At 46.1% G+C, this 16,706-nt stretch overlaps 1 protein-coding gene across 2 annotated transcripts in view; it reads right to left on the bottom strand.

Annotated features, from left to right (window-relative positions):
- Window positions 1-14,449, bottom strand: part of adamts17 (ADAM metallopeptidase with thrombospondin type 1 motif, 17) — a 119,544-nt gene extending 105,095 nt beyond the window's left edge. For both annotated transcript variants that reach the window (XM_083760199.1, XM_083760198.1), the window contains exons 1-3: window positions 14,201-14,449; window positions 12,065-12,567; window positions 4,049-4,268 (exon numbers count right to left, since the gene is read on the bottom strand). In XM_083760199.1, coding sequence (XP_083616325.1) covers window positions 4,049-4,268; window positions 12,065-12,567; window positions 14,201-14,291 — 814 coding nt within the window. In that variant the 5' untranslated portion in view covers window positions 14,292-14,449. The remainder of the gene's footprint in view (window positions 1-4,048; window positions 4,269-12,064; window positions 12,568-14,200) is intronic.
- Window positions 14,450-16,706: the final 2,257 nt, after the last annotated feature.

Consider the following 16,706-nt stretch of genomic DNA (forward strand, 5'->3'; position numbering starts at 1 on the left):
TACGCTCCGGAGTCCGGATGACCCATGCAGTTTAATAATATACAGTCACACCAGAATGCACACTGCTGTTTCGTGTCTCATCACAACCCAATGCGGGGGGGGGGAATAATAAAAGAGAGAAAAGAAAAAGACGGAGTGACAAATCGTTAGCAACAAGCTAAGCTAACAGGCTGGTGGTGGTGTTAGCTATTACAGTAGCTTGTTGCTGCTGCAACGCATTAAACGCACTGATTGAACTTCACTTCATGTCCGCCTGTAATCTAGGTTATTTTGTTATTGGTCGACCCCAGACTCATACTCTCTGCTTATCGATCCCGTAGAGTATATATGAATAGAGACGGCACCCGGAGGAAACCCTGAGGCGAAATGGACATAGTGGCCAAATTTGGTATTGCAGCGTGGGCCCAAACACATGAACGCGCTGGTCCGTTGACTATCAGTGTGCACGTTCACGATGACACGTGAACGCCGTTTCATACGTGCACGCACGTGAACGCGTGCAATGATAGTCAACGGCAGCGCGTTCATGTGTTTGGGGCAAATCCATCCCAGAATGCCCTCTGTTCCTAAAGAGGAGTGAAATCGCCTCATGCGCTTTAGAGCAACTTAATGCAAGTGGATGGGAGGAGAACTCGGGTGCCATCTCTACACTCGGTCTGAAGAAGGGCTACGGCTCGAAACGTTAACACTTTAAGTAAAGAAATGCTGTGCGGATTGTTTCATTTATTTACTTGTGTGTCATTCCCCTCCCATACTCTCTGCCTATGGGCCCGACCCAAGCCCCCAGTAAGGCCATCCAACGTTGAAGCTGCCACTACCTACTGGCGAAAAGTGGAACTGCAGCACGCTCATGGAGGTGGACGGACGTTCATGATGTCATGTGCGTAACGTGCGTCATCCCAGGACCTCAAATTTGAGGTCCGGCCTTAACTCAACTCACTTGAGCTATAATTGTACTTATTTCGGGAGCTTCAAAACACCACTGAGCAACTTCCATCGAAATGAATAGCGGGGAGTAGGGTTGGGTGACGATACGAATATATCGGCAATCGTGATTTGGATGAGTCTATCGCAGAATATTTTCATTAGGTGATTTATTGCGGCGATTTTTTTCTTTTGCAAAATAATATTAACTACAGCGAAATAATGCGAATCAATTTGGGCCAGCAGTCGTAATAGGGGCCGGGTGGAAAGTGGAAACCCCTTCCTCTCGTTATAATGGTATGCTCACAGAGTCCCACAAGCAGCAGCAGGGTCGGGGAACGGGACAGTCCACTCAGCGCTCACTCTCACTCTGGCTGAGACTCGGCTGGGACAGAGGGAGGCTAATGTACTGTAGTCTACATGTTGTTTACGCTCCGGAGTCCGGATGACCCATGCAGTTTAATAATATACAGTCACACCAGAATGCACACTGCTGTTTCGTGTCTCACCACAACCCAATGCGGGGGGGGGGAATAATAAAAGAGAGAAAAGAAAAAGACGGAGTGACAAATCGTTAGCAACAAGCTAAGCTAACAGGCTGGTGGTGGTGTTAGCTATTACAGTAGCTTGTTGCTGCTGCAACGCATTAAACGCACTGATTGAACTTCACTTCATGTCCGCCTGTAATCTAGGTTATTTTGTTATTGGTCGACCCCAGACTCATACTCTCTGCTTATCGATCCCGTAGAGTATATATGAATAGAGACGGCACCCGGAGGAAACCCTGAGGCGAAATGGACATAGTGGCCAAATTTGGTATTGCAGCGTGGGCCCAAACACATGAACGCGCTGGTCCGTTGACTATCAGTGTGCACGTTCACGATGACACGTGAACGCCGTTTCAACGGCAGCGCGTTCATGTGTTTGGGGCAAATCCATCCCAGAATGCCCTCTGTTCCTAAAGAGGAGTGAAATCGCCTCATGCGCTTTAGAGCAACTTAATGCAAGTGGATGGGAGGAGAACTCGGGTGCCATCTCTACACTCGGTCTGAAGAAGGGCTACGGCTCGAAACGTTAACACTTTAAGTAAAGAAATGCTGTGCGGATTGTTTCATTTATTTACTTGTGTGTCATTCCCCTCCCATACTCTCTGCCTATGGGCCCGACCCAAGCCCCCAGTAAGGCTATCCAACGTTGAAGCTGCCACTACCTACTGGCGAAAAGTGGAACTGCAGCACGCTCATGGAGGTGGACGGACGTTCATGATGTCATGTGCGTAACGTGCGTCATCCCAGGACCTCAAATTTGAGGTCCGGCCTTAACTCAACTCACTTGAGCTATAATTGTACTTATTTCGGGTGCTTCAAAACACCACTGAGCAACTTCCATCGAAATGAATAGCGGGGAGTATGGGTTGGGTGACGATACGAATATATCGGCAATCGTGATTTGGATGAGTCTATCGCAGAATATTTTCATTAGGTGATTTATTGCGGCGATTTATTCTTTTGCAAAATAATATTAACTACAGCGAAATAATGCGAATCAATTTGGGCCAGCAGTCGTAATAGAATAGGGGCCGGGTGGAAAGTGGAAACCCCTTCCTCTCGTTATAATGGTATGCTCACAGAGTCCCACAAGCAGCAGCAGCGTCGGGGAACGGGACAGTCCACTCAGCGCTCACTCTCACTCTGGCTGAGACTCGGCTGGGACAGAGGGAGGCTAATGTACTGTAGTCTACATGTTGTTTACGCTCCGGAGTCCGGATGACCCATGCAGTTTAATAATATACAGTCACACCAGAATGCACACTGCTGTTTCGTGTCTCACCACAACCCAATGCGGGGGGGGGGGGAATAATAAAAGAGAGAAAAGAAAAAGACAAATCGTTAGCAACAAGCTAAGCTAACAGGCTGGTGGTGGTGTTAGCTATTACAGTAGCTTATTTTTGCAAAATAATATTAACTACAGCGAAATAATGCGAATCAATTTGGGCCAGCAGTCGTAATAGAATAGGGGCCGGGTGGAAAGTGGAAACCCCTTCCTCTCGTTATAATGGTATGCTCACAGAGTCCCACAAGCAGCAGCAGCGTCGGGGAACGGGACAGTCCACTCAGCGCTCACTCTCACTCTGGCTGAGACTCGGCTGGGACAGAGGGAGGCTAATGTACTGTAGTCTACATGTTGTTTACGCTCCGGAGTCCGGATGACCCATGCAGTTTAATAATATACAGTCACACCAGAATGCACACTGCTGTTTCGTGTCTCACCACAACCCAATGCGGGGGGGGGGGAATAATAAAAGAGAGAAAAGAAAAAGACAAATCGTTAGCAACAAGCTAAGCTAACAGGCTGGTGGTGGTGTTAGCTATTACAGTAGCTTGTTGCTGCTGCAACGCATTAAACGCACTGATTGAACTTCACTTCATGTCCGCCTGTAATCTAGGTTATTTTGTTATTGACAATGTGAACAAACCCTGGCACCAGTGCTGCAAAAACAGACAGATCTACAAGCTCTCAACGTGGTGCAGATGGCGCTGCAGAGACTGGCGCGTCTGCGGGTTCAACACTTTTTTTTTTTGCATTGCTGGTGTCAGGGTTCGTTCACGTTGTCAATAACGGACAGATCTACAAGCTCTCAACGTGTTCCACTGGAGCTGCAGAGAGAGGCACGTCTGCGGGTTCTCAACGTGTCGCGTCAGCGGCACCTCATACTCTCTGCCAATGGGGTCGACCCCAGACTCATACTCTCTGCCTATGGGGTCGACCCCAGACTCATACTCTCTGCCTATCGATCCCGTAGAGTATATATGAATAGAGACGGCACCCAGAGGAAACCCTGAGGCGAAATGGACATAGTGGCCAAATTTGGTATTGCAGCGTGGGCCCAAACACATGAACGCGCTGGTCCGTTGACTATCAGTGTGCACGTTCACGATGACACGTGAACGCCGTTTCATACGTGCACGCACGTGAACGCGTGCAATGATAGTCAACGGCAGCGCGTTCATGTGTTCATCTCTGCCTATGGGGTCGACCTCAGACTCAATCTTCAGTGAATCGCCGCTATGAGGCTGGCCAAGCAGGGCTAACAAGGGGCTAACAACCCACAGCTGTCACTCACCTTGTACGGTGCCGCAGTACTTCTGCTGGTCCCCGGCGGCCCGCGGGCTACGGGCGGGAGGGGCGGGCTGCCGGGTGGCAGAGCGTCGCACCAGTCTGTGTTTCTGCCCAGAGAAGCTGGAAGGCCGAGGCGGGTCGGACCCGCCCCCTCCGGCGCCGGCGCCGCCGCTGCTCAGCGGTTCGATGAACAGGCTGTCCGTCCCGGTGTGGACCAATCCCGTCTAGGACAGAGAGAGACACAAGACACGGGTACCAGGGTATTAGTGCTGCACGATTCTCGCTCAAACGTGAATCAGGATATTCCCCTCCACAAGAATTGAGATCACAATTCGATCACAAAAAGTGCATTTTCTTTTTCTCCATGAAAATATGTATCGTCTTTAGTCTGTAGTTGCTGAACATTATTACATGAATTATAAATATGTATTGTCTTAGTTTAGTCTGTAGTTGCTGAACATTACTACGTTAAAAATGTGTCACCTGACAGTATGTACAGTATTACAAATTTTAAAAACAAATGATGCTGCTATATAAACATTTGAAGTTTTTCAAGAAAACTTAGGTCAGGATTTAGAAGGCTGTTTATAGAATTGGCCTCAGTCCTAAATGGGTTGCAGACAACATCAAAGTGTTTGAAAGTATCTCTCTCTAAAAATAAAGAGTAACTGAAATGAACTGGACAGCCAACTGGTGCTGTACCATTCTGGCTCAAATTTAGAAATGAGAACTCATACTGTAGGCGTCTGCATCTAGACTACAACCTTTTTTGGATGAATTGTGCGCAACTACACATGTGACCACACTATGATGAGTCTATGACTTCAGGGAAACAGCCACATTGTTAGGAGATAAAGCGTGAATCTACGCGTCTATATGGCCGCCTTTCCACTTTGGTTCTAGACCTGGTTTTTAACCCATTTGGGCCTAAGGCCGATTCTAAAAAACGCCTTCTAAAGCCTGACCTAAGTTTTCTGAAAAACTTAAAATATTTATATAGCAGCATCAATTTTTTGTATTTTTTTGAATACTGTACATACTGTACAGAACCCAAAAATGGGTTCCCGGCCTGAGGGGGTAAAACACCAAAAGGGGTTCCCGTCCCAGAGTGGGGTTTATAATCATATCTGGTTGGTTCTGAACCAACTTTTAGGGATCTGAACAAATTGATTGGTTCAAAATATTAGGCAGGAAAGGGGACCTAAGTGCGTGATTGCGTGCGTGCGTGATTGCGTGCGTGCGTGGGTGGGTGCGTGCGTGCGTGCGTGCGTGCGTGCGTGCGTGCGTGCGTGCGTGCGTGCGTGCGTGCGTGCGTGCGTGTGTACCAAAGGGGAGAGAGATGTAAGATATAACAGGCTCAGTCTGGGCAGACACAGACGGACACATGAATCACACAGACAGTAGAAATGTACATCTGGTGTAATCCAGGGCCAGGCCTGTGAAAACCACTTCATATTGTAAAAAAAAAAAAAAGTAAATCTGGTCACGGTGTAGGTAGGCCTGTGAAAACCACTTCATATTGTATAAATGTACATCTGGTGTAATCCAGGCCTGTGAAAACCACTACATATTGTATTAAATGTACATCTGGTGTAGGCCAGGCCTGTGAAAACCACTTCATATTGTATAAATGTACATCTGGTGTAGGTAGGCCTGTGAAAACCACTACATATATTGTATAAATGTACATCTGGTGTAATCCAGGCCTGTGAAAACCACTACATATTGTATTAAATGTACATCTGGTGTAGGCCAGGCCTGTGAAAACCACTTCATATTGTATAAATGTACATCTGGTGTAGGTAGGCCTGTGAAAACCACTTCATATTGTATAAATGTACATCTGGCCACCATACCCCTTGCTCTTCATACGTACATCCACTGTCCCATTCACTTACCGCTGCAGAAAGAATCCCTTGTATCTCCTAATCTATAGGGAGCTCTCATTGGTTTTGATATACTATCATATATACTATAGATATACTAAGCTCTTCATTTCTGACTTTTGACCTGCCTCTCGTTCAAAATATGAACGCGAGTGTAGTGTACAGCTTTAAGAGGAACAATGACATCACTAGGAACCCGGAAAGCGAGTGGTAGTAGTTGACAGAATGTATGCTCTATGCCTGTACTGTTCACGATACTTTCAGTAAAGCATTCACTACAATATCATCACAACTGTGTGGACATCAGCTCATTACAGCGAGGGATTATTCAGGGAGAGCAAGGTAAGCAAGCAAAAATAGGTCTTCCCGACACCCCAAACTTCTATTTTGAAAGAAATCCCTGCGCTGATTGTATTAAAAGAAGGAGGGCTCATATCTCTGCCTAGGTCAGGGTTCCCCAATTAATTTTCCTCAAGGGCCATATTTTGACTACGGTACCATGCAGGCTGGGGGCCGAGTCGGCACGCTCAAGGTCTTGCCCTAAAATGAATGTTCAGGGCAAGACCCCATTTGAAAAGGACCCCCAGTTTGACATGCAGAGGCTACTGACCCCAATTTAATGCCATTTATATCTGGGACCCCCCCCCCCAAAAAAAAAATATATATATATATATATATATATATATATATACTAGAATTTTGCCGCGCACTATGGGAAGAAGGAAATTGCGGGAGTTGACTCCACATGTAGTAACGGATGGGTTATTAGTTCTTATTATGTGTCCTTATTAGTGTAGTGTAGTCAACACGTTATGGCTCATACACACACTGCCCGGTATTTGCTCCGATTATGCTGTCGGGGAGCATTTTTGGTGCTGGCCGACAAAACCCCTGATCTGACGTTAAGCGGTGCCCAAAAGTTATAGATCACAAAGGCTTTGCAGGTAGAGCACATGACATGGCCCTAAAAAAATATATAATTTTAATATAAAAAACAATTTTTGCATCTGCCGCTTGAGATGACCTGAGATGACTTGATTGATTGACATAAAAAAGGGCCTGTCAGCTCAAACACACAATGCAATAGTTGTTGTTGCGTACAATCATCAGTAGCAAAGTCAAATACCAAAAATAAAAACCCTACCATTTCCATTTCCCCCCCTCTATTTCCCATTCCATGTGCGTTTGTCTTATAGTTTCTCTGGCCTCTGTACTACTGCCACCTACCGTCCATTCATTGCATTACACAGTGGGTGAAAAAACACACCCCTTAAGACTAAACCCGACCAATCAGAGGTGTGGCTTCCAGAGGTACCTTTGACATGACATTTTGTGTGTGTGTGTGTGTGTGTGTGTGTGTGTGTGTGTGTGTGTGTGTGTGTGTGTGTGTGTGTGTGTGTGTGTGTGTGTGTGTGTGTGTGTGTGTTCGATGTGCAGGGCGTTGCTGAAAATGAGCACCTGTGCTCAGCTACTTCCCTGGGTAAATAAATAAAAAGAAAAGAAAAAAAAGAAGAAAGGTACCTTTCAAAACCTATAGAAGTCAGCCTGGTACAGACGAAGGGGACACGACTGTATGTAGCCTCAATTACATTTTGTAACCATTTTCTGCAATGGGATGATAGTTTTATTTGATGGGTATATGAGCTGGTTGTTTTGAAAGTATAGCTCTGAAGTAAAAAAGAAAGTGTGGGGAGCCCTGGTATAGATGAATATATATATATATATATATATATATATATATATATATATATATATATATATATATATATATATATATATATTCATTCCGTGGGTAAATCCCTGTAGGCTACCCACATATTGGTAGCCTATATTAGCCCAATATTGCCGTTACGCATTTCACTTGAATAATGTTGTGTGCGCACGTGCGCGTGCGGAGAAAGACAGTTATTTAATGAAACTCAAGATTGCCGCGGCGCCGCCGTGCGTGTATAGCCTGTGTGTGTGTGTGGGGCGTGGCGAGAGAGAGAGGCGTGGCGAGAGAGAGAGAGAGAGATCGTGGCTTCCAGGCGTGCGTGTGTGTGTGTGTGTGTGTGTGCAAGCCAGGCGTGCGTGTGTGTGCAGGCGTGTGTACTCGGCAGTTGGCTGGCAGGCGAAAATAGCCAAAGCGTTCCGTGTAATCGTAATATGTAGGCACAAACAAACTACTGACAAAGTACAATGTTGACGTAACTAAGAGATTCGCTGAGAGAGCGATATTTTAAATACAGAGATTTAGAAGGAACTAGAAAAAGTGCCCTTCTGGGCACAGGTCTCCACCAGGATTTCTTCCTCAGCCTAGTGGGAATATGCGTGCACAGTTTCATGGCAATCGGACGCTGCGTTGAGGAGTTGTGGGGATTTGTACAAAGCGGGCTACTCCTGAAAACTGTAGGAGCCAATCGTGGCCAATCAGGATGGAATATGAGAAATCAAACAAACCTGTCTTGATCACATGACTATGGAGATCATGTGTACCGATTTGCGTGAAATTTGGATAAAATGGAGGAGTAATAATAGAAAATGTGTTTTACATATGTCGGCCTCCTGGTGGCGCTATAAAGAGCAGATGTGAAAAATTCCAGGCAAAGGTTTTTCCTTGGCCTCTAGGGAGTTGGCATACAAAGTTATCCACAGATCCGTGCAGTTAGAGGTAAAAACACTTTTCGGCCAGTTATAGCGCCACCTTGAGGCTGGGTTGAAATTGTTCATGTGGCATTTCGTCCTCGGCCTAGTGGGAATGTGGGTGCACAATTTCACGGAAATCACGCGATGTGTTCATGATTTGCATCATTTTGTTTGAAACTGAGCACTCCTGTGAACTTTGGAAGCCAATCTTAACCAATCAGGATGGAGTGTGAGAAATCTGAAAGACCGGTTTCGTTGAATGGCTCTAGAGAGACTGTGTACCAATTTGCGTGATGTTTGGACAAAATCTGTAGGTGTACTGTGCAAAAACTTGTTTTGCACAAAGCGGCCTCCTGGTGGCGCTATAACAGGCCGTTCTGGAAAGTTTGGGGCAGAGGTTCATCGTTGGCATCCAGGGAGTGTGTGTGCAAAATTTGGCATCGACCGGGTTAACGGTGGCCGAGATTAGCTGCTCACGGACACACACACGGACACACGGACGGACGGACACACGGACGGACGGACGGACGGAGTGCAAAACATACTCTCCCCCCATGCCTTCGGCCTGGTGGAGACAATAAGCAAAATCGTGAGGCTACAATTCCTCTCCCCTTCCTTGTTTCTCTTCTCCTGCGGGAGATCAGAATGAGATTCTGAGAGCTAGTGTGGGCCTATTAGAAGAGTGTTGGCGAACACCTTGCACATCTAAAACTGATACTTTTCAGATAATTGAAAAAAGCACAGCCGTGTTCCAAATATGTGGTTATAAACGGTAATTTTGTCACACAAGCTCTTGTTAATATTTTAGTTGAATAAAGAAAAAAACAGGTGTAACCATCTTCACTTTCAAAAGAGTTTCAAATTGAATTATGAAACAAAACAAAAAGTTGACATCATGATTCTGGAGACTACAAGGCAACAATACTCTGTTCCCATGGCAACAAGCGCCCTGTGTCCCTGCTTTACAATCTATCTATAAATGCACCAAGTCTCTGTGTGTGTGTGTGTGTGTGTGTGTGTGTGTGTGTGTGTGTGTGTGTGTGTGTGTGTGTGTGTGTGTGTGTGTGTGTGTGTGTGTGTAATCCACATAACTCGAGAACCGTTCGCCCCACGACTTCAAATTCGACACACGCGTTCCACACCATCGCAGTGCCCCGTGTTGTCCAGAACCGCCACAAAAGGTCTCTTTGCCCGGGCCTGGACTTGGGCATATACCTTACAAAGAACTTCATATATATGGGGATAAAAGGGAGACAGTAGAGGAGGCTGAACAAACACTCAAAAAGGACACGCGCATTCTATACCTATAGGCTGGGTGCTGGATCAAAATAAAGTCATAAAGAACAAATGAAAAATACGCACACCGATTAAGGCTCCCAAAATATCTTTACTTTAATGGTACCACTAAAGTAAAGATATTTTGGAAGCCTTAATTGGTGTGCGGGTACCGTTAAAGTAAATATATTTTGGAAGCCTTAATTGGTGTGCGGATTTTCCATTTCTTCTTCATAAAAGGGAGACAGACATAATATCTGGGTGGGGCGTCCATTTCCAACTTGCATCGTTCCAAGTAGGCCAGTGCCCTGCAACGGGCACCGCTGTAGAGGCTCCAACGCATAATATCTGGGTGGGGCATGCATTTCCAACTTGCATCGTTCCAAGTGTCAGCATCATGTTATGCTTTAGCTATTGAAAAATAGCAGATCTACAAGCTCATATCGCGCCACCGAGTGGCGCGATACGAGCTTGTAGGTCTGCTATTTTTTGAAAAATCGAAGAACGACTGACATTTTTAGAATCTGATCTCAGGTCAGAATGGGTTAATCAGACCAGTGTGTGTCCCAGTGGAAACCTCGTATGAATCTGATCTCAGGTCAGAATGGGTTAATAATAGATGAAATACATCATAAACCAATACTGAAACCAGATATAATCATTAAGTTTATGCGCATGCACGTGTGCGTACTGTGTAAACTCTAAATTGACATTTTCCAGCCAAAAATATTTGTTTAAATTTGATTTGGGGACACCCCCAAAATAATTTCGGGACCCCACGAGGGGTCGCGTCGATCCCCAGGTTGAGAACCCCTGATCTAGGGGGGTGCACTGACTGCACGGCCCAAAGCGTTGGGGAACCGCTGGCCGCTACAGGGAAAGCGGTTGTGTCTGGAACTCTGGACAGTTGCTACTTTGGCCCCAAGCCCCAAGAAGGGCTGACCAATGTTGAGTACGGTCGGCCCTACTGGTCGGAGCTGGGACTGCAGGTGGGCCCGTGTATAACAAGGGCGGGGCTGTCCACTCTCTATCCGTTATACTTCTATGCACAGCGCGCGCGCACACACACACACACACACACACACACACACAGTGTGCGGATTCCGTCTCACCCTAAGACTCCTTTTGTCGCGCTGCAGCTCAGAGGTGTGACCTAGTTATACTGTATAGCTCCCGCAAATAACAGATATGAACATTTAAAACAATCATTCATGACGTTATTATTTTCTCTGAGAAATAATGACAATGCAATCCAGAGCCTGGCTGGAAGAAAGACAAACATGTCAGATGGACTTAATAGCTAAGAATGAAGGAGATGCCAAGACAAGAGACCAGACATGCCCTTTTTTCTTCATTTCTACAGACCTTCATAAACCTTATTGGTGTGCGTGCGTGCGTGCGTGCGTGCGTGCGTGCGTGCGTGCGTGCGTGCGTGCGTGCGTGCGTGCGTGCGTGCGTGCAGAGAGCATGCAATTGTGTGTGTCTCTGGATATGTACAGTATATAAATCAATCAACTACGCGTGTGTTTTTGTAACGCCCAGTGTGTGTGTGTGTGTGTGTGTGTGTGTGTGTAACGCCCAGGATTCAAACACGGGTCTCGTGCACGGAAAGGCATGCTGACATCATCACCACTGGACTAACATAAGAGGAATGTCCCTTCATGGTGTGTGTGTGTGTGTGTGTGTGTGTGTGTGTGTGTGTGTGTGTGCGTGCGTGAGTCATATAGTGACTCTGTATTATTGCCTATCAGCTGCCCAAATGATTTGCCACAAACAAACAACGGTGACAGTCAGTCAGGCTGTAAGGAAGAACTGGCTGACCCGATACAGTCAGTGCACAGAGTCTAACAACCTCAGCTATGCTGCCAACCAGCCAACCAGCCAGCCAGCCAGCCAGCCAGCCTGCTTCCATGCAATAACAGCAACCAGGCTTTATTATGAAATAAAAACCTCCCAAAAAAAAACACCACAATTCTTAAAAGTCCCCCCCCCCCCCCTCCCCCGAGTGCCTCACATTCACAACATCTTTACTCTGCGTGCAGCGTGTGTGGTTTCTCTCCCCCTATAATCCTCCCCCGAGAGGCAAAAACCGAGTGCAAAAACAAAGAGGGCCAAGAAAGAAGGCATCCTAACATGCTCGACACTATCCAAGAAAACAACCACAAAACATTGAAAAAAAAAGAAAAGAAAAGATAATCCAAAACATAAGGACGGGAGGGAGTTCATGTATTTACCAAGCCGCCGCCGCAGGTACTGAGAGAGGCGAAGGAGTCCGTGTGGTTGACGATCCAGCCCGAGTAAAAGCACCTTCGCCCGTCCTCCTCCAAAGCGGAAACGGCGTCGCCGTGCGACACTTTGGCCCTCCCGTCGTTCCCCCCCTCCTCCTTGACCCCCCCTCCTCCTCCTCGTCCCGACTCCACCACGACGAAATCGTCCGAGAGGAAGGCGTCGCTCCTCCTGAGGTCCAGGTAGAGGTCCCGTCCGAACGCGGGCAGCGAGAGGAGCAGACGGTCCCTCCCCTCTCCCCCCTCCTCCTCCCGCTCCGGGCCAGAGGGGACAGCGGTGGGCCCGCCCGGACCCCCCCACGCCACTGGGGGATCTTCTTCTAGGGCTCGGCGGAGACGCGCACTGTGGTGCCGGTGGCTCCGCGGTGACTGCTGGTGCTGCGACAGGTGCTCAGAGTCCTCTTCAAATAGAAGCATGGGAACCACTTCTTCTGTGTCCCATTCACTGTGGGCTGAGGGGGTGACACATGTCATACAGCGAGTTGAGAGAAAACAGGCTTGAAAGGGTTCACTTCTGTGTACTCTAACGTTACACCTAGCTACATGTGTAAGCATTTATTTCATATTTACATGTCGATTTCAGCTCTGATATTTATTTCAGACATGCTTTAGTATGTGAAGAGTCAGCCTGTGCTGTCAAATGTTTGGGAATCACTGGATTAAAACATCTGAAATCGTATTCCTTTTTGATTGATTGATTGATTGATTGATTGATTGATCGATCGATTGCTTTATTACCACATGTCACACATTGTGAGCTTGTAGATCTGCTATTGTTCCAAGATTGTTATCCATTTTGGAAACTTGAAAGAGGACATTCTGCACAATGACTATACTTTCTACTTTTGCACAAATTGTACAATTTGAAGAAAGCATTATGGTTTGTTTGTTTCCATTGGGGTCCTTCAAGTTCATGCTCAATTCATCAAAACATTTAATGGCATACAAATTATACAGTAGTGGTCTACTATGCAAAGACATCATGTAAACATCAAAGTTGCACCCGTGTGAAGTGAGGGGCATCATACATCATCTCATTCCGGCCAATCACAGTCGCAATCAATGTCTGTGTACTGTACGCCAAGGTTTGTGTTTACACAAAATTGTCCAGTAATTGTCAGTCAACGGAATTTAATGTTTGTGTTCTTAGGACAACATTTGTTGTCCTCGAAAAGAAAGACATGATTGATTGATTGAATTATTGATTGATTTATTGATTGATTGATAGGGTAGCCTAAAACATGTGAAATGACTTTCATTGTCACTGAACTGAATATGTTATGTCTTCACTTTTAGCATATTGCATATAGCATATTGTAATGTATGCTCAGAGCCTCAGACAGAGACTGATCTCAAATCTAATTAAGCACAAGGAAAGCTGACTATATGGACCTCAGAGAGAGAGAGAGAGAGAGAGAGAGAAAAATGAAGCATGCAAGACATAATTCTGTCCACCTTTCTTTTTTCCCAAACGCTTTTAAACGGTTACAGTAGGCTACACTATATAAATATGCACTCATCCTCATCTTAACTTTTAAACAGCTACATTACACAAAACTATAGGCTATATAAATATGCACTCATCCTCATCAGAACAATGAAGGCGACCGTCCAAGTATCTATTCTATAGCCTGCAGCAAATATATAGTTGAAAGGACTCTCTGCAAGTCTGTATAAAATGGAACCAAATTGACCACTGGAAAAAACCTATCCTGCAGCAGTTGATTCCATGGACTTTCTGGAGTTTCTGCAAGTCTGTAACTCCGAAAGTATGCAACTGGAACCAAATGGACCCGTTTAGCGGTTCCATTTGCATACTGTCAGAGTTATAAAGAGGGGAGGGAGAGAGAGAGAGAGACCTTGATAATATTATGGTAAAAGTTTGAGAACCGAACCGTTGTTGTTGCGCTACAGAGAGTTTGACCATCGCTGTCTGTCGTTACTCTGAGAGAAACCAGTCTGTTGCTCTTTAAGTAGGGTGGCTTTAAGAACCGATCTGACCCAGTTAGGAAACATAAGCACATACATAACATAACATAAGCCATCCATGTGTGAGTGACTATTATTGCACTTTCTTGGACTCACCAGTCGCCGCCTGTTGTTGCAGGAATGATCCGCTGCAGAGGATATGAAGAAGAAGCAGTCTAAGCGTTCTGGCATGGCTGTCATGATGCATGGTTTAAAAAACTACAGCAGAACTACAGTTAAAACTACAGCAGAACTATGTGGAGGAGGATGGATGGGTGGATGTGTAAAGCAGCTTTGCAAAGCCCAGAGAAAGAGAGAGAGAGAGAGAGAGAGAGAGGACTGCAGAGGAGTTGTGTAAACTTTCAGATGTTTCAGCAGCAGTACTCCTGCTCTCAGCCCTGCTTACACATACACACACACACAGTGAATTTGAAGCTAGCGACACGCCCACCGCCCTCTGCCACGCTCCGATTGGCTGTGGCCCCGTCGCAAAAACCTGAAACCCCTACGACGCGATTGGCCAACCGACGCTGTCCGTCACGCCGGGGAGGGGGGGGGGGGGGGGGCGGGGCTGAAACCCTACACGTGGTTTTTCCTCCTTTTAATACTTTTTCAAGTGGAGAGAGAGAGCAGCAAGGGCAGAATCCATTTCTTCCGGCCCACGTAACGGCCGGTAAGCACCGTCGGCCGGTCGGTCCGTAGGTGCGTCGGCCGATACGGAGGGGAGGTGCGTGCGTGCGTGCGGGGGTAAATGTGTCAAGTCACGTGACCACTGGCTGTGCTACGAATATGAATTATTATTATTATAGCTAACTTAATAGTTCCTGCTGTAAAACACCCAATCATATCGTTATCTTTCTTCATATTTTTTTTTTCTGCTCTCGTTGCAAATGACCGCCTCCCAGTGGAACGTTTCTTTAAGGTAAGTCACGGCTTTCTAATAGTCTATGGGTCTGTGCAAATGCCTCTCGATTTATTGCTCCGTGTGGCACCAGGTTCGGATCCCGCTCATGGCAAACATAAAAACTTATATTTTATAATGTTCTTTCGTAGCCTTTATTGTGTATGGACACAATAGCTACATTTTAGACTGTATCATTATTGTATATTATATTAAAAAAATAGCCGTATTGAATTAATACATATTTAATTATTTGATAGGCAGGCAGGCAGGCAGGCAGACAGACAGGCAGACAGACAGACAGGCAGGAAGGCAGACAGGCAGGCAGGCAGGCAGACAGGCAGACAGACAGACAGACAGACAGACAGACAGACAGACAGACAGACAGACAGACAGACAGACAGACAGTCTGGCCGACCTATAAAAAGACCGGCCGACGGTGCTTACCGGCCGGTGGATAGCCGGAAGAAATGGATTCTGCCCTCCCTCAGAGAGAGAGAGAGAGAGAGAGAGAGCGTGTGCGCGTGACAACAGTAGCCTACAGTCAAAGTCAGTGACCCCTGTGTTGACTAAAGTGTGTTTAGGCCTATCCATTATTTTGGGTACGATGTGGTTCCTTCCTCTCTGGAAAGTAGACAGACAGGAAAATAATTGGCCTCTATAACGGTATGGTGTGTATGCCCAGAATGTTATTAGTTGAATCAAAACTGTCATGGGGTTTGGTCAAGAAACCGTCTAGTTCTGACCGTAGAAGCCTATAGTCTACAGCTGGGTTCATCCGTCCATCCATCTTCAACCGCTTATCCGTAGTTGGGTCGCGGGGGCAACAGCACAGCTCCACCAGAGAGCCCCAGACTTCCCTCTCCAGAGCAACATTAGTTACTTCCTCCTGGGGGATCCCGAGTCGTTCAAAGGCCAGGAGTTCCAGACCCCCGCAGGAACACGCCCAGGGGGTTCATGTGGTTTTCGTGCTCATACCCAGCCAGCCAGCTATACCCAGCCACACACATAGCTCCGTAAGGGAGTGGTTGCACCACCCAAAAGAATCACACTCGTGAAGGGACTGTATTTAGTGCCCTAAACAGACATTAAAGTCCATGTCGACTTGGCTGGCTCTAAAATGCTCTCTGACCTGCTCTAAACACAAACTAATTTATTAGAACCAAAAACAAGTGTTTCAATGCTGTTAGGGGTCTTCGTCAGCAGTCTGAGCCAGGCACTAACCTAATAACACATGCACGCACACACACACGCATTCACACACACACACACACACACACACACACACACACACACACACACACACACACACACACACACACACACACACACACACACACACACACACTCTAACCTAATAACATCTATATAACTTCATACAATGTGTCCAGTGCTGTATTAGGACTCCCATGCACGCACACACATGCACACACACAAACGCACGCAATTACAATTTTACAATTTAGGCATTTAGCAGACGCTCTTGATCCAGAGCGACTTACATTTAAGCAAAAACAAAAGCATGGCATACATCACATATATCAAAAGTAGTTATCATGAATCATGTATAAACTAAGAACGTAACAGTGGAGTATCTATGTCAACTATACATACTATACTATATTATACAATATACATGTGTACTATGAAGTGCTATGACTACATAAAATGCAATTCTAGTGCTGTCTACGTAACGAGCTATAAGTCTGTCTAAAATAACAA

This window comes from Protomyctophum parallelum (assembly GCF_964188405.1).
Source record: "Protomyctophum parallelum genome assembly, chromosome: 2".
NCBI lineage: Eukaryota > Metazoa > Chordata > Actinopteri > Myctophiformes > Myctophidae > Protomyctophum > Protomyctophum parallelum.